Genomic DNA, 25,691 nt, shown 5'->3' on the forward strand with positions numbered 1-25,691 from the left:
GACATCTGCTGCTCCCATTTAAGATTCCCAAGCCTGGTGAGTTGGCAAACCCAGTGAGGAGGTGGAAGGAGGGAAAGCTCCAAGAGACTCCTGCTCTCTCCATCAGGGAGAGGTAGAGAAGCAGGAGCTCGCCTCTTACTTTAACCCCGTGTACATTGTCTCTGCTTGTTCCTATTTAACAGTGTCATAACATAATAATGTTGAATATTGAATGTTATTCCAAGGGATCTCAAAGCATTTTCCAAATGTTATATTATTTTATTTAATTAATTTGTATTTAACTAATAAAAAGATGCCTAGGCAAGATTTTAGCACCTTACCATGTAATCATTATTTTAAATGATTTGTACTGCAGTGGGCTGTCATGGCCCAGGACCCCATTGTGTCAGGTGCTGTACAAACAGAACAAAAAGACAGTCCCTGTGCCAAAGAGCTTGCAGCCGAAATAATAAATACAGGAAAGTCCCAGCAGCACTGAAATTAATTTTTCAAACAGGAATGCAGTCAGCTGCAAAAAAAGCTCCTTTTTGCCCCGTCATCATTCTGGGAAGCAATCCTCGGCCCTCTCCAAAATGCGCATCAAACATGTTCTTTGCAGCAAAGGTGTTAGGAATCATTTCACCCAACACTGGCATGCAGCTACCTCTGGGGCCAAAGAGGCTCACTTTAATAGTTTTCCAAGGATGGAGATCTGGGAATGGTAGCCTTTGGCCTTTAGAGTGGCCTTGGCCAGGTGGTTCAGAGGAAGGTATAAAACATTCAAGGTCAAAGTCACTCCTAGTGTAACTACACATAGGGCCGGATTACTAGAGGTATTCTTTTCAAAAGCATTGTAAGTGCCTAACTCCCATTGATTTCAATGAGTTAGGCAGCTCACCTTTGGAAATCTGGCCTGTACTGTCCTAAGTGGAATTACACCAGGGCTGAATTGGCCATCTAATGACATGGCGCTGTACCATAAGAGCAGATGCCTTTCTGACCCAAGGTGGGGATCACTTTATGCTCTGAAGTTTATACACTTTATTGAAAGGCTCTGTGGTTTAATGGGTAGCGCATTGGCCTTTTAGATCTATGACAGAATAAGTTATTCAATGGGCGTGAATTTGAGCTACATTTGGGGGTTAGACTACATGGTCTCTTTTAGACTTGTGGTCTCTTTTAACCCTATGTCTCTAAAAAGCAGGAATCTTTATAATTTGGATCTGTTAATGTAATTGCAATAGCTTCATACAACTCTATATTCATGGGAGTGTATAATATAGAAACACAACTGGGCTTTTTGTCACGGTCTCTGTGTATATAATGTCTTCTGCAGTTTCCACAGTATGCATCCGATGAAGTGAGCTGTAGCTCACGAAAGCTTATGCTCAAATAAATTGGTTAGTCTCTAAGGTGCCACAAGTACTCCTTTTCTTTTTGCAAACTGAAACAATCTTTCAAAAAGTGTAGCTTGGGACTCAGATAGGCACTGGCACAAAAAGTGAATGGGGCTAATCCCCGTGGATCTGAGCTTGCTGATGGTACTCAGGCAAAAATCCTAGCAAGCTTTAGTGTGAGTTTTATTTGAATAACGACTACAGGATCAAGTGCATAGGGATAGATATTTTGTTTTGTTTATTCAATTTTGCCATGGGAGTTTAGGGCCTGATTCAGCACCCACTGAAGGCAATGGGAATGTGTCCATTGTTTTCAATGAGCATTGGACCAGGCCTTAGAAGGGAAACTGACCAATGTAATAACATTGCAATAACATACATTGAAGACGTATTTCATAATTGTATCGGGAAATTAAATTACTCTATTACAGATTAATTAAAAATATTCCACACATTCGTTTAATACAGTAAAAACAATTTGGCAATTTGCTAATTGCAGAAGTTGCTATTTACAGAAATAAAGATAGTTCCTTACAGTATAAATATTTTCTCCAGCTCCCTGCAGCAGACGTCTCCAGAAAGTTACTGCTGAACTTGAAGAAACTACAATATTGCTTAACAATGTGTTTTGCTATTTCTAATGTCTGTCCTGCATTGTTGACCTTTAACATACACAGGTCCAGAGCATGTGACAGAGTGGAAAAAGGCACCAAGACATGGCAGATATTTGCCATGTACACACAGCAGAAAAAGTTGTTCCTGCAGCCTGAGCACCATGGTCTGTCTCCCTCTTGCTTCAGAAACGGTAGGTGTCAGGGGAGAGTAATGGGCCGTGCTGGGCAACTGCCCATGCGGGAGCTGGTGTCCCAGGCAGGCGTTGGATCAAGGCTGAGGAACGGCTCTTCCACTATCTGTCCAGCACTGTCGGGGACCCCTTGGTACTTGGGTGGGACCTGCCCTATAGGACTGTAGGCCTGCAAATCTGGAGCCTATGCAAATAGAGCAATGCCATATTTGATAAATATGTATTATTTCATTTGCATAAAATCTCTCTCTTCCCACCCCCATGCCTGGTTCCCTTGCCCTAGCTCCTCCCTTTTCCCTTCCCACCTCCAGGTTCCAGCCCACTCTCTGAATCCGCCCACAGACACACTTGACCATAGAGCCCCTGCCTAAAGCATAGTCGCCAGATCTCCTGGGCTGGGGGAGGAATGTGCTGTTAGTGTCCTGGAGGACTTTTGGGGGTCTCTATAGTTTAGTGTCATAGTGGCTGTGAAGGACACTAACCATAGAGGAGCAGTCTACAGAGGCCCAGCTCCTTGGGAAATGGACAAATATGCAGACTGGGAGTGGGCCTGGCCTGGCCTGAGAACCAGCTGCAGAGAATGCCCCCTATTCCAAGCAGGGAATAGAACCCAGAAGTTCTGACTTCCAGACTCCCCTTTCCCCGCTCTAACAACTAGACGCAACTCCCCTCCCACAGCTAGGGATGGAACCCAGGAGTCCTGGCTCCCAGTCTCTGCCTCCCAGAGCTGGGAGAGAAGCCAAGAATCCTGGCTCCCTGCTCCAACAACGAGACTCTAACCAAACAGAGGTGTTTTCTAACAATGGTTCTGCCTAAAATGCTCAGGGTTTTACGTTATAGCCCTGATTAAACCAAGTTCTGCTCTGTCCCACTGGTCTGTATATACAGAAACACCCCCCACACCTTCCCTGCATTGTCACCACAGGCCAGGCAGCATGGGACCCTTTGAAAAGTCAGCAGGTCTGTAGAACTTGGCAGCATTCTCCTCTCAGCTGCTGTCCCATGGGTGGAGCCTGGAGGTGGAGCCTGGAGGTGGAGCCTTTTCAAAGCTGACTGGCTGGCTCCCCCCTTATCTGACATGTTATTAATCTGAACATCACAAGAGCTGTGAACAGGTGCTGGAACTAGGGGTGCTATCATCCCCCTGGCTTGACGTAGCAGTAACAAGCCAAATACATGGTATCCGCCTTCAGCACCCTCACTATAGAAGTTGTTCCAGCACCACTGGGGCTGTGGAGAACGGGTGCACTGAGTCCAGATGCGAGTCAGTTGCAGGCAGAATGGGCTCTTGTTAATGACAACCACAGCTTGTGGCCACCATGTCTTTATAATTCTTAAGGACAACATTCTCATTGTCGTCAAAGTACATAATACTGATGGAACTCAGTTTGTCTGGGACACAGCACGGCGTGCTGACGTCTTTGGTCAGTTTCAGCGTATGCACTATGGACTGGACGGTAGCATGGTTGGTCGCTCTTAGACTTTCCCCTAAGGGGAACAGGCAGGCCCCTTTGCAATAATAAGCCTTGTAGCCACGTGGGGAAATGATCCACCCCGCCCAACCAATTTTATGGAAGTCGACGAAGAGATCATTGAGCTGGCATGGCACAATTTTGTCTTTGTGGGAGAAGGAAGAGGTATCCCGAATTCTTCTGCTTTTGTTCACTCTGATATTTGCAAAGACCTCATTTTGGTGAGGTAGGTGTGATGAAGTATCATCTTCAGGCGAGGATGGCTGGAATTCTGAAAGCAAGAGGACACGACAGGGGTAAGTAAACCTTTGTCATGAAGAGCACTGTATTTCGGTCTATACGTTGGGAGGAGTTTATTGCTCTCAAAGGAGATAGTCCTCATGAAACACACAGATTTAAACAAAACTGGGTAAGGACAATGGCACTTATGCTACATCTATACCATGAGTAAGGGGTGCGATTGCTCCTGTTCGGGTACACATAGGTGAGCTTTCATTGAGCGAACACGAATACAAATAGCAGGGTAGCCGCAATAGCGCAGGTAGTTGCATGCTACCCATGGCTTAGTCATGTCTCCACCGCGTTATCTGTGCTTCTGTGGCTACACTGCTACTCAAAGATAGCTAGTGTGAGTATGTATACACAGGCAGGGGGATCACATTACCAGCGTGTAGTGTAGACATAGCCTTAGACAATGACAGTATTATAAATCTTAAATACTTAGACATTAGGCTGCACTTCCCTCAGGACCAAATCCTGAGGTCTTCTTCATAGAGTCACAGATTCCAAGGCCAGAAGGGGCCATTGTGATCATCTAGTCCAGGGGTTCTCAATCTGGAGGTTGGGACCCCCTCAGGGGTCATGAGCTTATTACATGGGGGGTCGCAAGTGGTCAGCCTCCACCCCAAACCCCGCTGTGCCTCCAGCATTTGTAATGGTGTTAAATATATTAAAAAGTGTTTTTAATTTATAAGGGGGGTCGCCCTCAGAGGCTTGGTGTGTGAAAGGGGTCACCAGTACAAACATTTGAGAGCCACTGGGCTAGTCTGATCTGTGTAACACAGTCTAGAGAACTCCTCCAGAAGGGTTTCTTTTGAACTACAGCCTATCTTTAAAAAAACATAAAAATCCAATATTGATTTAAAAATTGCCGGTGATGGAGAATCCACCACGACCCTTGGTATGTTGTTCCAAGGATTCATTATCCTCACTGTTCAAAATGTATGCCTTATTTCCAGTCTGAATGTGTCTCGCTTCAGCTTGGCATGCAAGGCCCAAAAAGCAGTGAAAATACAAAACAAAGGGTCAGGAAATAATGAAAGTATTGGAGACTGCATAGCTCCCTGCGCTACAGAGATAAGTCTGGTTGTGTCTCTGTATAGGAAGGTGGAGGAGAAATGGAGAGAACCAGAGAAACATGGACTGCCCAGATTTATTGATCACAAATTGTAGATGGGGCAAAGGTTCCCTACACTGAGAAGCAGGATTCCGTCTCCAAGCCACTACATAAAGTCCTTTTACTGGACAGGGAGCCGGAATTTCACTGTAAACTTGGCACTATGCTGGTCTGTTTTACTTTTGTTTCTAGTCAGTTTCACTGTCTGGTTCTCATGAGCCAGCACAATATTGTCTTGTTTGGGTCCTTTCTGATGTACAAATAAGGCTGGAAAGTTTATTTTTAAGTTTTATTTATTTGGACGTATCAGGACTGTAAAGACTAATCTCCCTTAGCTCTGGTGGAGGATCAGTGGGAGATGTAAGGGATGTTTGTTATAATTTAAGAGGTGAGGTATTGAACAGTCAACAAAAACTTCCCTTATTCAAAGTGTCAATTAGTCGTTGCAGTTAAATCGACATTTTAGAAAACAAAGCAAAAGCAAAAGCAAAAAAAAGGTTTTAAACTGCCCGACTAAAAACCCCCTCCCCTCTGGACAGCTGAACTTCCATTTTGTGATATCACCATTTGCATAAGCTCTCCAGTCATGTAGAATCTTCCAGCCCAGACAGGACCCGCAAGTCTAATGTAAATCAAGAAGAAGCAGAACCCTTCCCCCTTTTTAAACAAACAAAACAAAACACCCTGTTGGCTTTTATTATGAGTCAAAGAAGAAAAAATAGGTATAAACACAATATATTTTTCCTTAGCAGGTCACTTTCTTACCTAAATAAAACAACTAAAAGTTTTCTACTCCTTTTCCTTGCAGAGATAGACCTAAAATTGTAACTCAGCCCCTAAGGGAACCTTGGCACTGGATAAAAGAGTGCTACAGGGTTCCCAAGCCTCCTGAGTGAAGGGCCAAGAAGCCTCTTTAGTCTCTCCGCGGGCTTTTGCGGACCTCAGAAGTTCCATAGGAGTGAAGGAGTTGCCTTCCTGATCTTCTGTCCCCCAAGCTTAATGCTCACCGAGTCCCTTCTCTCTGTGGACCTCCTGAGAGGATTTGTAACTTGCAGCAATAGCATTCCCCTCTGAGGTACCCTGGGAGGTTTGTCAAATAGAGAATACAGATTCTGCACACTTCCGTTTGCTAACTGCTTATGGCCCTGTCAGGATGTTAGATACATAAGAAGTGACAAATCATCACACTTAGTATTAAAGACATGATTGTGGGAAATGAAAGATAAAAACCAACGTTCTTTCAAGCATGCTTTCAATAGTCTACAGGGAAAGAAGGAAAGATGGAATGAACATCTCTCTACAGGGGCAGAGTTAAAGTGGCTTGAGTGCCTTGTTTGAGAAGGGAAACCTTACCTCTTCATTTCCTGGGTTCTCATTTTTGTTTGTGTTATGATGTCTACCTGCTTGAAAGGTAATATGCACTGAAACCCAATATGAGCCTGCAACCTTAGCTTCATAGCCATCACATTTTTTGTGGGAGATGCATTTCATAAATAGGAAACCTTTGTAGTATAAATTCCAATTTTTTTCTTTAACTTACTAAAAAGTTGTATGGTGGACATGAGCGTGCACATGCACACACACAAATCTGAGTGACATTTCCAGCCCGTCTTCCCTTCTGGTCCTCTTCTCTTCCTTCCTCAAGTGTATATATCTCCTTTCCCTCTTTCTGCTTGCTACCCTCCCTATCATTTTTTGTCCTCTTCCCCAGCACTACCTTGCATCCCATGAAGTCCAGAACTCCACATATTGGTGGAGTTGACATTGCATGCTCATAGGCTGGGAGTCACTGGTTCTACACCTTTGACTAGAATGATGGGCATGAAGAGAAGACATATTTAGGCCAGGACTGTAGATGGAAGACTACAAACTTTTGCTGGCATAGCATACTTGTGTTGGTCAGGGATGTGATGAGTTGTGTTTTGTGACTGACATAGCTGTGCTGGCAAAAGCACCTAGTGTTGATGCAGATATACCAGGAAAAACTGCACTTTTGTCAGTATAATTTGTTTCGCTCATGGTGGGGCTGGAATAAGCTTCAGTTTTGCTGGTCTAAACTGCCTCCAAACTACATTTGCCTGTATAGAATACTAATATAACTATACCAGCAAAGCGCTCCTACTATAGACCTGGCCTAAGATGTCTGGTGACCCACTACAGGAGGCAAATAATAAAATGATTATATCAAAGCAAGCTTTTGACAGTGGCAAACCAGAATCAGTTTCAGTGTCAGAACCTGCTTGTGACTAATGCAACTATCTGCAGAAAATGCATGAGGAAGTAACAGAACTAATTAAAGGGAGCTTCTGTTCAAAGAGTTACTGTTGCATTATCTTACCGGTGGAAGAGGGTAGGAAGCTGGAAGATTTCTGTCTGTCATTATTGGTGAAGAGGACCAAGAAAGCATTCCTACTGTCTCGCATATTGTGCTGGCTCTTGGCAAACTTGACGAAGTTGGATTCCATTTTGGTTTTAGATAGATGAGTTGTAGTGATCAAAAAGCCATGGTTAGTGCTGCTGTGTCCCACCCATTTGGAAACCTCGGAACAAAAAAGAAAAATGGAAAGGATCATTTGAATAAGTCTATCTCATTAGAGTAAGTAATGTTTATATGGGGGAAGAAGGAATAGGCTAAAAGATTGCCAGGACATATGTATATTATTATGAAGACAATAGTTGTAACTGCCTAGTTAAGGTTAAATTGAGTTCTGTACTTAAACCAGGAACTCACCATCTTTGTGCTGTACAAAGCATACAGTGTAACTTCCCCAAAACCACAGCCCTTACCTTTAAATACAGAATTATTTTTTGAAGAATTTACTAGTACATTGGTTGATTAATCTAGGAGTCAAAATTAATTTTAAAATTGATCCTTGCCAGGAATTTAGAACCCTTTGCCAGACCTCTCTTTTCCCAAGTAATCTTAATAATGGAATAATATAGACTCCAGACTTTCCATATTGTTAAACTCATTTAAATCTCACACACAGGCTACATCGGAGGAAATTAGCAATCAAGCTAAATTATTAACAATTGCTGAATCTGACTATTATGATTGTGGACTAACAGTTAAAGCTAAATCACTGGCTCAGGTCACTCTTAGCTCAGGCCATTGTAACCTCAGAGGTAATTCAACCAGTCAGCCACAGCATGCTTGTGAATCTGATCTTAAAGATAAAATAAAATAATTATATAAGGCTGATAGTAATGAGTTGCAAATCTGTACTGATATCAGATGGTTAATTTTGTATTTTAAGTGAAATTCCCCAGACCAAAAACACAGGTTCAGCTGGAGATAAGGTTGAGAGCACATATCAATAATTTAAGGGCATCTCCAAAACATGTATTACAAACCAAAGAGATTTAGAGTTAAGGTTACATTTATAAGGATCTAGAGATATTAAGGTATGGAAAATACAAAGCTAAAGCACCTAAATAACCTTAACTCTGCCCTGTAGTGATGCCATGAGCGTAAAAAGAAAATGAAAAACATATTTCTCCTAAGAAATCAATGCCGTCTACTCTGGGACTGCAAACATTAAAATGCTTTAATCATAATTACGTAGTTATTGTATGCTGTTACTATGAGCAGAATTAAGGTCATTTGGCTGTTGCAGGCTGTATGCTGCTGCCAGTTAATAAGCTCAGGTTATCAGGCTTGTGGCTTTGGAGCTAGAGAATTTACGGTTCTGTCTCTGCTAATGCCCTAAAGTTTTGGTATCCAGCGTAGTGGCAACCATGAAGTTCCTAGCCCATGGCCATGAATTTGTTACAATATCTTTAGCATAAAAAACAACGGAATTAAGAATTCTCCGCTTACTGTCTGCGTGACATTGAACACCTCCCAGCCTTCGGTATACAAAGACAGTAGTCTGGATGAAATGAGATTTCTTCTCTGCAGCTTACTTCCTCTGTCCAAAAGCTCATACACATCCACCTTGAATATGGTAATACAACAAAACAAAATTAAATGGGGAACAATTGATTGTCTCCAGCAGAGAGGTCAGCATCAAAGAAACACGTTTCCTCCACTTCCAGGATGGATTCACCCTGTCTGTTGACCTGGACTGGGACTAAAAAGTGGCTTCTGGTCAGCTTCACATAAGGGCAAGAAGTAATGTACATCTACTAGATACCTACAGATAGATCTATCTATATCCCTAACCCTAGATAGATATATACCCCTAATCCTTAGTAATTTTTTAGGAGTAAGTAATAAATAAGAACCTGTATATCTGGTAATCATAATGAAAATATACATAACAAAAACAAAACATAGTGAATATTCTCTCAGCACTTGGATATTATCTCATGTACTAAGAGCCACACAAAAACAAATATCTCCAAATGGAAAATCACCTGGCCATCTATTTTTTGTCTCTTTTGACTACTTGATATTGTCCCAAGTTTCCTATTGCCCCACATATTAGCCCATTGGGTTCGCAGGCCACCTGATTCCCTCGAGATGGACTAGAGCTGCAGAATTTGGATCTGGATTGCAAATATCTCAAAATCTGGGATAGCTTGGCTGTGGTTTGAGCTCACCTTCAGGATCACCGAACTGTCCTGTTTGCTTTTGAACAGATAAATCAGTAGATTGTTTGGCAGCATTGATGTTTCATTGAAAAAGTTCAGAGGAAAAAAAAAATAGCATAGCAACAAAACCAAAACCCTGGCTGTATTTCTTTGCTTGTTGGAGTCAAAGAAATAGATGAAACTTCTGCATTGCTGGCAGTAATCACATAAAACACAGGATAGTTTCATGGGGTAGTTGGTTTCAGTCTCATTTCTTTCTTGCTTGATTTTTTAAACTTCGTTAGCTTAAAGACACTATCTGTCGATTAATTATTCATTTGTTATTATTGTTAATAATATAATCGCCCACTTACTTTGAGAAAATGTTGCCAAAAAGATTTTTGAGGCACATGGTTTTTATTTAGCTTGAAAACTCTGAGCTCAGCTTTTAGCATTTGTTCATTCCTCCCAACCGAAGAGATGTTGAAGTAGAAATAAGACTGATCAAAATAATCTAGAAAAAAAACAACAGGATTATTAATAACCAGTCCAACATACAAGACACAGAAAGAATACTCTGATTTTCCAGGAAATGGCAATATGTCACCTGCAGTAACAGAAAGAACTACTCAAATGTGTGTGTTAAAACAGTGATAGACATAGGACACTGAAGTGAAAATAGAATTAAAAATAGGTCTTCAGAGCAAACCAAAAGCATATAACCATGCAAGAGCCAGGCATCTAATAAAATGGAGCAAATTAAATTTTCTGTGCATGGGATATTTTAAAAGAATTAAAAAAAAAAAAAAAAGAATCAGACCTGTGTTTATTTTGAATTCAGAATGCCCCACCCTCCACCCCACATTCACTAAGTACAGCCCTGCTCTCCCCACAAACCCATTAGCTTCAGTGGAGTTATACTGGGGTGAATTTGCTTCCCTAGCTTTGTCTCGTCCCACTTATCCAGCCTCTCCCCCATCTCCCTCTCTGTGGCTTACCTCGGTCTTCAAGGCTCCGCACCACGTTGCCCTCCAGCAGCCCTGGGGCCTTCGTGATCCCGTTGGAATCTGCCACCTTATTGAAAAGATCTACCATAAACTGGGGTGGTTTCCTGTGAGGCAGGACATCATGGGGCAGGGCCTCAATGTCAAAGACCTCCTGCAGTCTCCGCATGGCTTCGGCGAAAATCCCTTTTCTCTGCGTCCGCACGGACGCCCTGGACAAGCGAGCGGGGTCACAGAGCAGCAGGAGCACAAATGCGAGGCAGCATCCCAGGGCTGGCGCTGCCATGTCAACTAGATCCTCTTCGGCTGTTACAGAAGGAGAAGTGCAGCTGCAGCTCAGGTGTGCTCTGGTCTGGAGTCTTTGAGGAGTGCAGAGCTCCAGGAGGTACTTGTCACTGGCAGCCAAGCCTCCCAAATGGGCTGAGAAATCCACCCCACCAGCTCCTATAAGGCAGTGTGCAGGGAGTGCTTGGTTTTGCATGACAAATCTGAGCACCCGCTTGGTGGTGGTGTGGCCATGGGCGGAGTTCCTGCAAGTGACGAAGTGGACAAGCCACACAACTAGCTGGCTAAGCAGCTTGAATCCACACATCTGACATAATGCTTTATTCCAGGCCTTTGTCAGTGTCCCTGCTGCAGCTAGTCACCCTCCAATCACCAGAAAGGGGTGGGGGCGGGGGAGATGGACTTTTGTGTTTTTTCTAGGTCTAAGATACAGTCCCCCTTTTCAGTCCTTGGCCTTAAACCTGATAATTGTGCTAAGCATGCTCTGCTTTCCCTAATCAAACACCCCATTGGATGGTGCTTTCCCTGGCCAGCTGGGTTATGCAGGGATGGTCTTGTAATGAGACCCACACCCTACCCCCATTATTGAAGCTTAAGGACTGTGAAAGTACAACATACAGGGATTCAGTCTCAATTAGGGGAGTGTCATTTCCACTCTTGTAAGCATCAAACAAGCCATTTGTTTGTAGTTCCCTGAATGTGCAATACCTTCAGTGATAGGAGAGATCAGTTTCTGTTCCTCCAGCTGCTTCTCTTCTTTGTCCTTCTGTACCCTTCATGCACTATTCGTTAGAGCAGGAAGGAAGGATGGGCTTGTGGTTAAGGCACTGGAGTGGAGCTCAGGAGATCTATAGTCAGTTCCCAGCCTCAGAGAAGAAAAGGCAGAAGTTGGCTGTGTGTGATCCACCCAGTGGTTTAACGCAGTGGTTTTCAACTTGGAGTCTGGGGCTCACTGGAGGGCCGCAAGCTGGTTTCAGGTGGTCCGCCAAGCAGAGCCGGAATTAGACTTGCTGGGGCCCAGGGCAGAAAGATGAAGACCTGCTTGTACGGGACCCCTGCCATTCAGGGCTGATGCCAAAGCCTGTGGTGTGGGGCCCCAGGCAATTGCCCTGCTTGCTACCCCCTAATGCCTGCCCTGGCTTTTCTATGCAGAAAAACAGTTGTGGCCCAGGCAGGCCGTGGAGTTTGTACAGCACGTTGGGGGTGGACCTCAGAAAGAAAAAGGCTGAGAACTCCTGGTTTAAAGGGTGCACACGGCAGGTGAACAGAAGCAGCAGCGAATTCCCTTTGTTTTCATCTTGGCCTTATAAAATGCAATTCACAGAGGCAGGTGTGGATGTGGCACTAAAATGCAATATCAGACTGGAATGAGAAATAAGCCCAAATCTTAGGCCAGCTAAGCCACCGGATCGCCCTACCCCAGGAGCCTAATTGTGTTATTGTTCCCTGATACCAGCTCTTCCTCACCAGGTGAAGGACAACTACCAGTTGAGCCCAGAAACAACTGAAAGAATCATTATGTGCATGTACAGTGCCTCGCACAATGGAGCTGGGGACTCAACGCTACTGTAATACAAATAAATAAAAATACAGAAGAACAGCTGGGTCTGATCCAATCCCCCTGGCCAGGCACTCCCAAATTTTGCATGTATGAGGCTCAAATTCTGGATCTGGAATTGACACTGTCCAGATCTATCTCTGCCTTTTGGGAACAGCAAAGGAGCCGTTTGCCCCTCTGTACATCGTGCATAACAACATCTCATGGAAATGCAATTGAGCAACATGGCATGGAGAATTTTGCTATTGTCCTTTCTGTTTCCCTTGTGCTGTTTTAAGTTTTAAAGACACAGCATGACAACAGGAGCCTAGCAGCTTTGAGGGTCATCCGCTCTGTAGGATCCCAAGCAGGTGACATCCACCTCTCCATGGCAGCTAAGCATGATATCACATAAGAAGATGACCTCAGGCAGAACATGAGCAGCAGAAGCAGATGAACTAAGCAACGAAGGACCCTAGGGCAGATCCTCTGTCTCTGTGTAGATGTCTCTCAGGCTTTGTCTACATGAACGTGTAATTTAAATCAGCGTCTAAACCAATTTAGTTAAGCTGATGTAGGCTCTAGTGTGGATGCTCTTATTTTGGTTTAAGTGGCTTACTGTGAGAGAGCTAAAACCAATTTCTAATTGATTTATGTTAAACTGCAATAAGTCCTTCTTACATGGAAATAAGAGCATTCACACAGGGATCTGCACCAGTTTAACTAAACCACACCTTGAGTCAAAGCAATGCAGTTTTCTCGAGTAGACGAGACCTCAGTAAATAAAACTGCACAGAACCAGTTGCCTGCAACCCGTCCCCTCTCAGGAACTAGGTGAAGTATCAGCAGAGTTGCGTCTAATAGAACATTTGTAGTGTTTTCCAGGACACGTTGTGTAGTGGGGAACAGAACTCGTGCATTCTCAGCTCTGCCTCTAGGACAAGTCACTTCATTGCTCTGCATTTCATTTTCCCCCCATCTGTAAAATGGATCTAATAATAATGAAACTGGGCCTCTCTTTGGTGCTTTCCATATGAGGGAATGAAAGGATTTTACAGAACTTGTTTTGTTTAGTGCCATGATACATTTGTATTAAGTAACAAATCTGTTGCTGCTTGGGACTTCATGGTGGTCACGGTGCTGCACACTACGGCCACTTGTCACTTCAGGGTAACAACCAGTAGAGAATTCAGATCTTCCTGCTCTAAAAGCACGAGCCACTACCACTCAGAGGAAGAGAATACCTACCAGCTGCTAGCAGAATGGGGCTTGTGATACGTAACTGAGCACTTAGAAATCCATCCAGTTGAGGGCCGTGGTGCACCTCCTCACTAGCCAGTTACTTATAGTATTATCAGCCTCATTTTGCAGATGGGGAAACTGAGGCAAAGAGAGGCTGACTGATTTGCTGGGGTTGCACAGGAAGTCTGCAGCACAGTCAGGCATCCGACCCAGATCTCTGGAGTCCTAATTATTAGCAGACTATACTTCATACCTGGGCACAGCATGCTTATCGTATGGCTTAATACATTGCTTGTAAAAACACTGGTGTGAAAACTAAGTGTGAAGTATACATTATTTTGATTTTAAAATAAGGCAACTCTCCAAACTGAGCATTTTACTAAAGCACATTCTTATTGTAAAGACAGATACATCTGTTCAGAGTTCAGGAACGTCACTACGCGTGTCGCATGAAGCCTAAAATGTCTGGTAAGTCAGTATAACACGATGGAAGCAACTAAAAGCATGGCCGAGAGCTCTTCGTGTTCAGTAGATCAGCAAGGTGAGTCGTTACTGGGTGTCATGGTCGGTTATCATGCAATTGTTAAGATCTGAGCCATTTTGACTTTACACATTACACCTGCATGGTTCACAGCTGCAGTAAGGCGTGACTCTATGCCATGCCAAGAGTCCTAGACCATTGTGATATCAGAGTTAACTCAACCAGTCATCACCCTTACTCCACAGCTAATTTGAATGCAAAGATTTCATTGGTTATCTGAGCGAGAGACTGCACAGATCGTGAATTACTTGGCTCAGTGGCCACACCCGTGCTCCCAACTGCCACCTATACAAATCAACACAAATCTCCCAGCAAAACCCCTCCGATACAAATCAACAGAACCCCCACACAACACAATCAGCACACAGTGACCCCCAAACACACATTGCTGCAGCACACACCCTTTATTTGCCACCCACACAAATCAATACAACTAGCCAAGCACAACTCACATGCCATAAAATCATACACTTGAGTGGCAAAGCTGTGCTCCTGTTTATAGCCAATTGGTGCGCACTGCGAGCAGGGTTGCATTCGAGAAGGCTGCATATGAATCCATGCGCTTCAGAAACACTGTTCACTAATCCGTCACTGCTAATTGTTAGTCGCATAAAAACAAAGCCAAGAAAAAGAAAATATTGATGAGGATAACAACATCTCACAGTCCCATTCCACCACTCAGGCTGACAGTTCTCAGGGGTGTAAGAAATCATTCATGTACAGCAGCACTGAAATGCAGCCACTTCTGGGGTGGAGTTTGGGAGCCGGACAGGAAACACTGCAGCGTATATAACACTGGTGTAGATGGGAATGATCTTTTTGGCCAAGGTTGTAGCGGCAAATCCCTGCTTTTGTGAGAAGAGTCATGGGATCATTAATGTCTATGCTGAAAGGATATGCTTTTAGATTATGTTGTCTTAGGGGGGGATCCTTCTGAACGTGGCATCACATGCTGTGTATCACTTAGCACATGCCAGCACAAAGCTAGCCTGTATTCATAGAATCATAGAAGATTAGGGTTGGAAGAGAACTCAGGAGATCATCTAGTCCAACCCCCTGCTCAAAGCAGGACCAACACCAACTAAATCATCCCAGACAGGGCTTTGTCAAGCTGGGCCTTAATAACCTCTAAGGATGGAGATTCCACCACCTCCCTAGGTAACCCATTCCAGTGCTTCACCACCCTCCTAGTGAAATAGTGTTTTCTAATATCCAACCGAGACCTCCCCCACTGCAACTTGAGACCATTGCTCCTTGTTCTGTCATCTGCCACCACTGAGAACAGCCGAGCTCCATCCTCTTTGGACCCCCCCTTCAGTTAGTTGAAGGCTGCTATCAAATCCCCCCTCACTCTTCTCTTCTGCAGACTAAATAAGACCAGTTTCCTCAGCCTCTCCTCATAAGTCATGTGGCCCAACCCCCTAATCATTTTCATTGCCCTCCACTCGACTCTCTCCAATTTGTCCACATCCTTTCTGTAGTGGGGGCCCCAAACTGGACACAGTACTCCAGATATGGCCCCACCAGTGCCAAATAGAGCAGAATAATCACTTCCCTCGATCTGCTGGCGATGCTCCTGCTAAATGCAGCCTGTTATGCCATTAGTCTTTTTGGCAACAAGGGCACACTGTTGACTCATAGCCAGCTTCTTGTCCACTGTAATCCCCAGGTCCTTTTCGGCAGAACTGCTGCTTAGCCAGTCAGTCCCCAGCCTGTAGCGGTGCATGGGATTCTTCCGTCTTAAGTGCAGGATTCTGCACTTCTCCTTGTTGAACCTCATCCAATTTATTTTGGCCCAGTCCTCTAATTTGTCTAGGTCACTCTGGACCCTATCCCTACCCTCCAGCATATCTACCTCTCCCGGCAGCTTAGTGTCATCCGCGAACTTGCCAAGGGTACAATCCATCCCATCATCCAGATAATTAATGAAGATGTTGAACAAAACTGCCCCAGGACTGATCCCTGTGGCACTCCGCTTGATACCAGCTGCCAACTAGACATAGAGCCATTTTTGTAACATATTAATTACGTATGGTGTGTCCTGCCCATGTGTCTACACCTCTGAATTTCATTAATATGCTGCTTATTGTAATGAACCTCTTGTGATGGGAAGGAGCGGTTGTATAAGTATAAAAGAGGCATCTGTGGGAAGAGAGCCCACCTAAATCTACCTACCGCAATTACGGTGATGAGAGTTTTCACTAGGTGGTGTAAGTCAAGTACTTTGAGAGTTAGATGAAAGGTGCAATTTAAGTGCATAGTATTATGGCTGGGTGAGGGTATCTGCATAGGCATGGCAGGGGTGGAGTCTGAGCAGGGAGCAATACGGGGATTTCCTGCCTTTTTGCTAGTCTCTAAGGTGCCACAAGTACTCCTTTTCTTTCTGCCTTTTTTGGTAATTGGAGGATTTGCGGCCACAAACATGGCTAAAAGGAACTACACATCAGGGATGGGTGTAAACCAAATCCCTGGATCAGAATACCAGGAAACTTCAGAACACAAACCCAGCTCTGGTTCCAGATCTCATGGCTGGCTCCTTTTTGGCTTTCGGTCTGAACCAAATCCCAGGCTCTGAGCGCCATTGAATATCGCAGGCTTTACCATGTACCTCCAGATCCAAATTTTGCAGCGGGGGCTGGTGTAAGAGCCACCTGTGTCCACTCTAAAACCACTTGTGGGACTCCTCCTCTAGGGGAATCCCCAGCTGGAGGGATCAAGCTGCTTTCTATGCCACTGGCTGGACTGCAGGTCCGACATCTCTGTTGTGAAGTTAGCCTTCAGAACAGAAACTGGATGCTAGGGCTACGTCTGCCCTTGTGATTTCACCAAATATTACTGGCTGTTCTCTCCTCTTTCTCCCGTGCAAATATCCCACCTTTCTCAGGTGCCTGCTTCTGATAGCTGGTCTCTTCCCGGCTCCCACCGAGAGATGGAAACTCTGCCAACCTCTCCGTCCAGGGATGCACTGCCCTCTTGGGACTTGTCCACCCTGGAGATTACATCGTGTTAGAATACAAGTAACACTAACTGTGTTAAACACAACGCAGTAGTCAATGTAGACAAGGTCTGCAATGCTCAGCGTTCTGCCATCTGCTTGTGGGACCACGCGTTAACCACAACCAGCAGCTGGATTAGAAACACAACAGTTGTCCATGCTGAGGGACAGACACTCAGTTGGGGAAAACTGGGGTCGCTCCATTGGTGTCAATGGTTTATAGCAGCTCAGGAGCCACATGGCGTGGTTAACATTAGATTAGTTAATGTTCTGTAACACCATGCAATTTCCCAGAGCCCTTGGGGATTGTACATTGGGAGGCCTATTTGAAACAAGATCCTTTCTCCAGTGGTCTGAGGAAAGCTTGATGTGTATTTCCTTGCTAAATAAAAAAAATTAATCTACAAGTTGGAAACAGCTAAGTTATTGAGAAGGCCTTTTTGACTTCAGGTAGCATTAGGATCAATTTTGCTGGAGCACAGGCAGTTGCCATTGATTTCCATGGGCGTTGTGGCAGCTCAGCATTTCCAAGGTGCTGTTGAAAGGTTACCATTGTTCCAGTTTTCACAAGGTCCTGGTGCTGCTAGACATTTCCTGTCATAGCCAAGAGTCCTGGCTTCTGGGGAAACCCACAATGAATGTGAGATACAGACCCTGTAACGGGGGGAAGTTACATGGGGAATTTCATATACGGTGTAAGTATAACCCACTGGTCAATGTGTGTTATATGGCCCACTCAGTGCCCGATCTACAGAGGATGAGAGTCTGTTACAACCCCAACTATAGAACTTGGCTATTTAGCTCAACCCACAGTGACTCATGAGGATTACTGGTTCAATCTCTGGTGTTGGTCATCATGGCACTGTCACACCACTATTAGAGGTGGTAGCCAAGAAATTCACGCAGGGCAGAGTTAAGGTTGTTTGAATGCCTTTGAATGTGCATTTTCATCCCACAGCATGTTTGGATTTCCTGTAAGGGTAATGTTGACGCAAAGTTCTGAGTTTGTAGTGCTTGGTTCTGGTGTAATTACAACATTTCTGTAATGATTTTTACCCTTAAAGTTAGTTACATACTTTCAACCTTAATTTCATTTTTGCATAGTGTGTGGTCTAGGAATGAAGCAGGGTGAAGCTTGCTTTCCTCTCTCCTGGCCTCCCAGCAGCCTTCCCCATTCTCCCCTGTCTCTGCTGCATAGCCCCTGACTCTTTGCTAGCCCATGATGCATTCTCCTCTCACCAAGAAGGAGAACAACTGTCTGCTTGAGCAGCTCACTTGACCTCTTCTGTGAGGATAAGGGGCTGGTGCAGCCAGGGCACAGTGCAAACACCATCAGCTCTTCCGCACATAACTTGACACCTCACCCCAGAGGGAGACAGGCACTGGAATATGAAGAACTGTCCAAACTGGCCTGTCAGGCTTTCTTCAGCCCAACAGCTCCCACAGCAGGGAGGAGGTTAGACTAATCTCCTCCTCTCACCTTAATAAAAGCACCTTGCTCAGTGTCCTCCAGGAGCACAAATCCAGAAAGGAATGGCTGAAGGAGCAAGACTCACACCACATCAGCAATTTAGAATGAGGCAGAAGTGCTGAGATCACCTGAATCCTTAGAATGGCAACTCCTTAGTGGGTAACAGGTAGAGAGAACTGGTGAGTTAAGAAGAGTAAATTCAGCATTTACTTTGAACGTGAATGGATAAGAGAATAAGGGACCCTAAATGAGTGTTTTTAATCACTTGTCTGCTACCCTTCCCCATGGAGATTTGCTCCCAGCTCTAGGTTTGCCGGCACATCCTGGTGCTTCACTAGGGTTCTGAAAAGAACTTTAGAAGCATCAGGTAAGTCTTTAAACATGCCTGTAATAGATTCACAGGTCTCCAAGTGCTTTACAAAGGAGGCCAGCATTACCCCCATTGTACAGATGGGGAAACTGAGACACGGGGGGGTGAAAGGACTTGCTGAAGCTCATCCATTAGGCCAGTGGTGGAGCCAGGAGTAGAACTCAGGTCTTCCGAGTCCAGTGCTCTGTCCCCTAGGCCAACGGATAGAAATTCATCCTTCAAAGAAACCCACCAACTCTGGAGTAGACTGCTGTGACTTTTTAAACAGCTCACAGTGACAGTGTAAGGTAGGCAGTGAACAACGGTGTATCCAATTGAAACTTTAGGGAAATTTAGAAAGGAAGAACAGAATTACTTGAGCTGGAATTTGGGGTCAACTCCTAGGCTAGGGATAAAACTGACATGGGATCTTTAATGGTCAGTAACTTCTTTTACATCAAGAAAAGGAGGACTTGTGGCACCTTAGAGACTAACCAATTTATTTGAGCATAAGCTTTCATGAGCTACAGCTCACTTCATCGGATGCATTCAGTGGAAAATACAGTGGGGAGATTTATATACACAGAGAACATGAAACAATGGGTGTTACCATACACACTGTAACGAAAGTGATCAGGACCTTGATTATCACTAAAAAAGGTCCTCCCCCCCCCCACTGCCACGCTCTCCTGCTGGTAATGGCTCACCTTTCCTGATCACTCTTGTTACAGTGTGTATGGTAACAGCCATTGTTTCATGTTCTCTGTGTATATAAAATCTCCCCACTATATTTTCCACTGAACGCATCTGATGAAGTGAGCTGTAGCTCACGAAAGCCTATGCTCAAATAAATTGGTTAGTCTCTAAGGTGCCACAAGTACTTCTTTTCTTTTAACACTACTGCCTGCAGCAGCTGGCTGTTCCTGGGAAACCTCCCAGCCTAAATCATCTTCACTTCGAGGATATGACAGATCCACAGTCCAAGTTGGAACATTAAATAGATTCCACAAGGAATCAGCCCTGTACACAAGGGGACTGCAAGACTTAATACATTATCCCCCCTTGGTGCTATTTATTCATATACCTAGCTCTCCCCCTTAACACTAACGCCAGCCTCCTCTATTAGAGCAAGGTATTACCCTTTCCTTGGAACAGCTTTGTCTGCGTTCCCCAGGTACTCCGTGTTTTCTAGGCCCTCGTTTTTAAGCCCATCCCGTTTTAACAATTTCATTTTGACAATCTATCAATCCCTTTCATAACTTTCCCCCAGAAGATGCAGCTTTTGCTGGATATGCAATGGCTGCCAAGATGTTTTTCTCTCTGAAAGCTTCCTTAAGAGGCAGCAGATTTCTCCTGAGAATCCAACTGAGAAATACACAATATTCTTCTTACGGCATCGTATCTTGCCTTTGTTTCTTGCAGCTTTCAGGCTCTGCATTTTCAATCTGTTGGATATGTTCACAACATGGTGCTACCAACAGGCATTCCTCTGTGGTATTTCCTCACAGACATTTGATAGCATCTCTCTTTAAGGAACGGGTTTCCTTTATGTTCAGTCTCAAGAAAAAGCCAGAAAATCTCTCTCCATAAAGAAGCTCCCTGTGCCTCTTCTGGTTCTGGCAGTGTTGCACATGGGACCATATTTACTCAATATCAAGCTGAGTTAGTTGGTAAATATGGACAAATGGATTCAGCTGAGCTAATCCAGATTTACACCAATGTAACTAAGAGCAGTTTCTGACTCAGTTATCCATATACAGCAATCACCAGACACTGGTGTCAGAAGTAGCCAAAAACCATCGTGTTATGAATTGGACAGTAGAATGAGGACAGTGGTCAATATCTCCTCTCCTCAAGGTTTCTGAAAGTACATCACAGAAGCTATACAGTATATGGAGTCTGGTGACCAAAAAACCCCAACAAGATCATCCTCTGTAAAAAGCATTTTATCAGCAAGAGAAAACCCGACCGGAAGCAGGCATAAAAGACATTTCCCAAATATTTAATGAGCCAGAGCTGTCAGTAACACAACTGCTTAATTATTTATTGTGTTGGGAAATGGACAATTAGTGTCTCAAATCCAAAACATACCCATGGAAATCGGAGAAATTGTTGGACCTGTCTAGGATTTTAGTATGCACCTGCTTAAAGAGATTATATTGCATATTCTGGGAAGAGCGAATGCCAATAATTGACGTGGTGGACCCCATGGGCCATATCCTCAGGTAATGTAAACTGGCATAACTCCATTAACGTCAATGGAATAGTGCTGATTTGCACCAGCTGAGGATCTGGCCCACTGCATAGCAAGCTTTGTAGCTGTAATGATTTAGCAGAAGATTTTTCAGAAGCGCCGAAGGGGTTGAGGAGCACAAGTCTTGCTAGATGCTTTTGAAAAATCTTCCCCCCTTATGCAAAGAATTCCACTACTACTAAGACTGGTCAAAACCAGTCATGGCCAAGTAGTCTTGGCATTATAGCAGACAAATGGAGGTGATCCATGAGTAAGGCTACGATTTAGTCACGGGTATTTTTAGTAAAAGTCATGGACAGGTCACGGCCAACAAAAAGTCACGGCCAGTGACCTGTCCGTGAGTTTTACTAAAATTGCCCCTAACTAAATCTTAGGTGCTGGGGGAGGCACTTCAGCAGATGCTGCTGCTCTAGGGGGGGGTGCTCCGGTGGTCGCTGCTGCTCCTGGGGCAGGGGGAGTGGCCTGTGGCCCCACCACCACCGCTGCTCCGGGTAGGGGGTAGCCCATGGCCCTGCCCCCGCTGCTCAGGGCAAGGGTAGCCCAGGGCCCCACTGCTGCCCCTGCTCCTCTGGGTGGGGAGGCCCCAGGGGACTGCTGCTGCTCTGGGGTAGTGACCGGGACTAGTTGCCTGGGGCTGCTGCAGCTGCTCAGGCGACCCTGGGGTCAGCCACTGCAGCTGCGGAAGTCCCGGAGGTCCCGGAAAGTCATGGAATGCATGAAAGACTCGCAGCCTTACCTATGAGTAAGCCTATCATTTTGTCATGCAAATTTTTAGACAATTTCACAGAAGAGGTGCAGAGAGGAAAAACTCAGTCTCATCAGAAGGTCACACTGCAGCAGCAGCTCCTGTCCCACGGGGCTAGGTCTGACTTCCCATTCTGGGTGTTGCAACCCAGTGTGCAAGGTCACAGCACCATTCAGGTTTGACACATCCGCCCCTCCAGCTCCAAACCAGAGTGGTGCTTGAAGCCTTTTTTAATTTAAATTGATTTTAATAACTTTGTATTAAACTACCAAGTATTCAGCTCCTGTTGCTAGAGTTTCAAGCTCAACTGACTGAAAATAATTTTTGGTGGTTTTCTCAAATTTGGAGACTCTAGGAACACACAAAGTCCAAGGACACTGACTACAGACACCATCATAAGTACAAAGTCTTATCTGTACAAGTTTTATTAACACTGTAAGTAAAGTTAGACTTACCCATGCATATAGAAACCCTGCAATAACCCATGCAACAACTAAGACTATAGTCATACTCACATCCTCAAAGATATTCTAGGGTCTGACGGACCTCTCAATAGACGATCACAATGATTTCTTCTGGGGTTTCCAGTGGGGTCTTCCCACTTTTACCCAACCAAAAAGCCTCTTATATAACTTAACCCCAAAAAACTGGAAGCCTCTTAGAAAAGGTTTGTTTTTACTAGACATTTTATTAAGTTCATAAAAGTTGAGGAATTATAAAAGCATGTACAGCTCCTTTTACATCATGAACACATCAGAGGAGAGAGCTATAAACTTTCCTCCCTTTAATATAGGAAATATGCCTTTAAGAATGAAAGCAGTATGTGATGCAGGGCATTCGAACTCTTTGTTAAGCACCAGAGATAAACACTTAATTCCTGCAGTTTCAATCAAAATCTGTACAAACAACTTTAAAGGGAACTGCAAAAAAATATTTGGTTTTGCCCTTTTACCGTTCTTTCAAGGTGCGTGAAGTCAGACTCAACATTTTCTACACATTTCTGCATTAGAAATATCAGCTCTTTGGTTTCCCTCTCTTCACTGGAAATCCTTGGCAAGTTTAGAGACTGTGTCACAATAGCCTGCAACGTGAACTGCGGCAATCCCTCCGCCAAACTGAGTGTGGAGGGGATGCCAGTTCTTGGCCAGTCGGACTCAGCAGCCTCTCTCATTCCTTTGTGTGGGAAGGCACTGCTGTAACTCAAGTTATGGCATAGTGTGGCATCACTATTCAGGTAATGGAGTCCCACTAAGGATCTTTCAGCAAAGAGAGGGAAGCAAGAGCCCAGTATTTCTAGGCTAATACACAAGCAGAGGAAAGCCTGTTTGGAATAAACTCAAGAGCTGTCTTTCTCAATCACACTGGAGCAGGAAAGTAGAACACTTTATTCTTGCTTCACCATTCAACTAAGTTTTGCTTGTACTTGCAGCTTGAATACTGTTAGTTAAGGGAAATTGCTTATTACTAATGAACTCAAATAAAAACCTGCAGCTGATCATCTTTGCCCTTCTCCCTGTAAGGGGAGCCACTGACTACAACTGGTTATTCCTAGTTTAAATTATACAATAATGGTTTAGCTGTGCTGCAAAGAAATGCAGTTCTCTCATTCTGGCATTAAGCTGTATCACTTTTCCATTAAAATCTCTCTCTGTAGCATACTGGCATCTATCCTGCAGAGAGACTCAAGGTGGCAGTGGTGGAAATAGAAGTCAGGTTGACTACAGTGAATCCAGTTCTTTCTTCCTCTAAAGGAAATTCATGTTCATTCAGTGCGGGTTTGGAAACGATGGAGGTGGATGTTTTCTTTTTATCCACAGAACAGGTACAACAAGGAAATCTTCCCCATATACACACAAATGTGCCTCAGCCCTGACCCGAAAGGACGAGGACAGCAGGGTGAGGGCAGTTCATTCTCCACGGCTAGTTCAGTTCTTGGGTTAAGACTGAAAACAGGTCACAATTAGCACCAATTTTGGAGAGATTTTTTGTGGTGTTACAGAGGCCACAGATGGCAACTACCAATCACCCACTACCGACTTACTTCTTACTATCACCTTGGTTTCAATGGGACTCTTCATGGTAGTATTACACCAGGCAAGTGCTTTGGGACTTGGCAGGATTTGAATTGGTGATTTAAAGGTAAAAGTATTCTATAACCTGTTACCAATCTGCTGACACATCCAGATGCTCTGCCTGGCTCTTTATTTTTGCAATTACACCTTCATGCTAGTAGAATTTTGTCCAAGTATTTAGTGACATACATCAATTACTGGCAAAAAGGAAAGCAGCAACAGTACAAACAAATTTTCAACACTGATGAAAGTCTCTCACAATGATTCTTGATACTGCGTCAGTACAAGTTACCTTTTTATACCCACCTAAACTGTTCATTATTAATGCTTCTGTTCATTGGCGTAATGTGCACCCCCTCATGACCAGTCAAACAACATACAGAAAATTAGACAAAGACCGAACTTCACAGAAATCGGATAAAAATCTGACATGGCAAAATCCATGGCTCTTATTGCAATAAAACGTTACTACCCCTGCTCCGCAGCCCATCTACATTAAGATTTCTTTAAAAGAAAAGGTGCTGTTATTTTGTATTGTTTCAATTGTGAGGTAGATGCCACTTATTATATATAAATATCGTAAATAGGAAGTTGGTCAGTCATGTCTCCAGTGAGACATACTTAAGTGCTGCACCAGGTACAGTACAAGTCAGTAATTAAAATATTTACACAAAATTAAATAGAACCTTCCAGTTTAAAAGATGAATAGAAAGTCTTATGGAGCAGAGTTTTGGCCAAGCACACACAGATGTACTCCTAATCAAAGGGTCAACAGAATTCTGGCTTTAGTTTCCAGACACCTTCACCATTTGGGCTTCTATGGAAAGTACAAAGATTTCTCAGAAGTTCTCTGAACACACAAGACTGTGCTGCTGACAGCCTGGATTCGAACTCCTGCAGTATCTCCTGAGTACTCGCCTCTCCGTCCACATGAGCCTGAAATGCTATAAAGTTTCGTACATCCACTAGCAATTCGTCATGTTCCGTCGAAGTTGGGAGTGGAGCAGAAGCCTGAAGATTCTCAGTGCCCTCATTCTCCATCCTCTGCGGTAAAATAAGGTGGTTTCTCGCCCTCATCTTCGCTAACAAAGATGATGAATCTAGTGCACTGGATGATGATTCTCCTCCTTCGATTTTCCCATCAAAATGTACACTGGAAACATTTTTCTTTACCTTCTCTTTCCTTATTATATCAGCATCCTGCAAATAAACACAGACACGATAGGAAAAGTTGGAGTTTGAGATCCATGGAACCTTGGTGAATTTGCCTGCCATTCAGGCTTACACAAAAACAAAACAAACCAACCTCAACAAACTGCAGGAGTTAATTATGTGAATTAAAACATGTCTGAGTCAATGTGCGCTAACTTCACAAGTTGAATATGTATTTCAGTTGTTGGGTAACTAAAAAAAAAAACTCTCTACTCTTGAACCAGAGTGAGCACAGCAAGATGAAATGAAAGACTGGTGCAACTGATTAAACTGAATTTGATGATTCTTTTTCAAGATGTAAGATCAAATCTGTATGTAATTCAAGGCCTAAAACTTTGGAATTTTACGTACAGAGTGTGGTAATTATTTACGAGACATATACCCTAAATAGCAAAAGTTAAACTAGAATGTTTCAACTAA

At 44.0% G+C, this 25,691-nt stretch overlaps 2 protein-coding genes across 7 annotated transcripts in view; both read right to left on the reverse strand.

Moving 5' to 3' along the window:
- Positions 1-1,618: 1,618 nt before the first annotated feature.
- LOC102932771 (bone morphogenetic protein 2) lies at positions 1,619-10,800 on the reverse strand. The gene is made up of 4 exons (XM_043551350.1): positions 9,939-10,800; positions 8,870-8,986; positions 7,388-7,589; positions 1,619-3,924 (listed from the first exon to the last, which is right to left on the reverse strand). Exons 1-4 carry the CDS (start codon positions 10,017-10,019, stop codon positions 3,473-3,475), a joined length of 852 nt encoding a protein of 283 aa, XP_043407285.1. The 5' UTR covers positions 10,020-10,800; the 3' UTR covers positions 1,619-3,472.
- Positions 10,801-22,655: 11,855 nt separating this feature from the next.
- The window catches only part of ERCC6 (ERCC excision repair 6, chromatin remodeling factor), a 79,329-nt gene continuing 76,293 nt past the window's right edge, over positions 22,656-25,691 (reverse strand). For all 6 annotated transcript variants that reach the window (XM_043551057.1, XM_043551056.1, XM_037903940.2 and 3 more), the window contains one exon: positions 22,656-25,259. In XM_043551057.1, the coding sequence (XP_043406992.1) occupies positions 24,828-25,259 (432 nt within the window). In that variant the 3' untranslated portion in view covers positions 22,656-24,827. The remainder of the gene's footprint in view (positions 25,260-25,691) is intronic.

Source organism: Chelonia mydas, chromosome 7 (genome assembly GCF_015237465.2).
Source record: "Chelonia mydas isolate rCheMyd1 chromosome 7, rCheMyd1.pri.v2, whole genome shotgun sequence".
NCBI classification, from domain to species: domain Eukaryota; kingdom Metazoa; phylum Chordata; order Testudines; family Cheloniidae; genus Chelonia; species Chelonia mydas.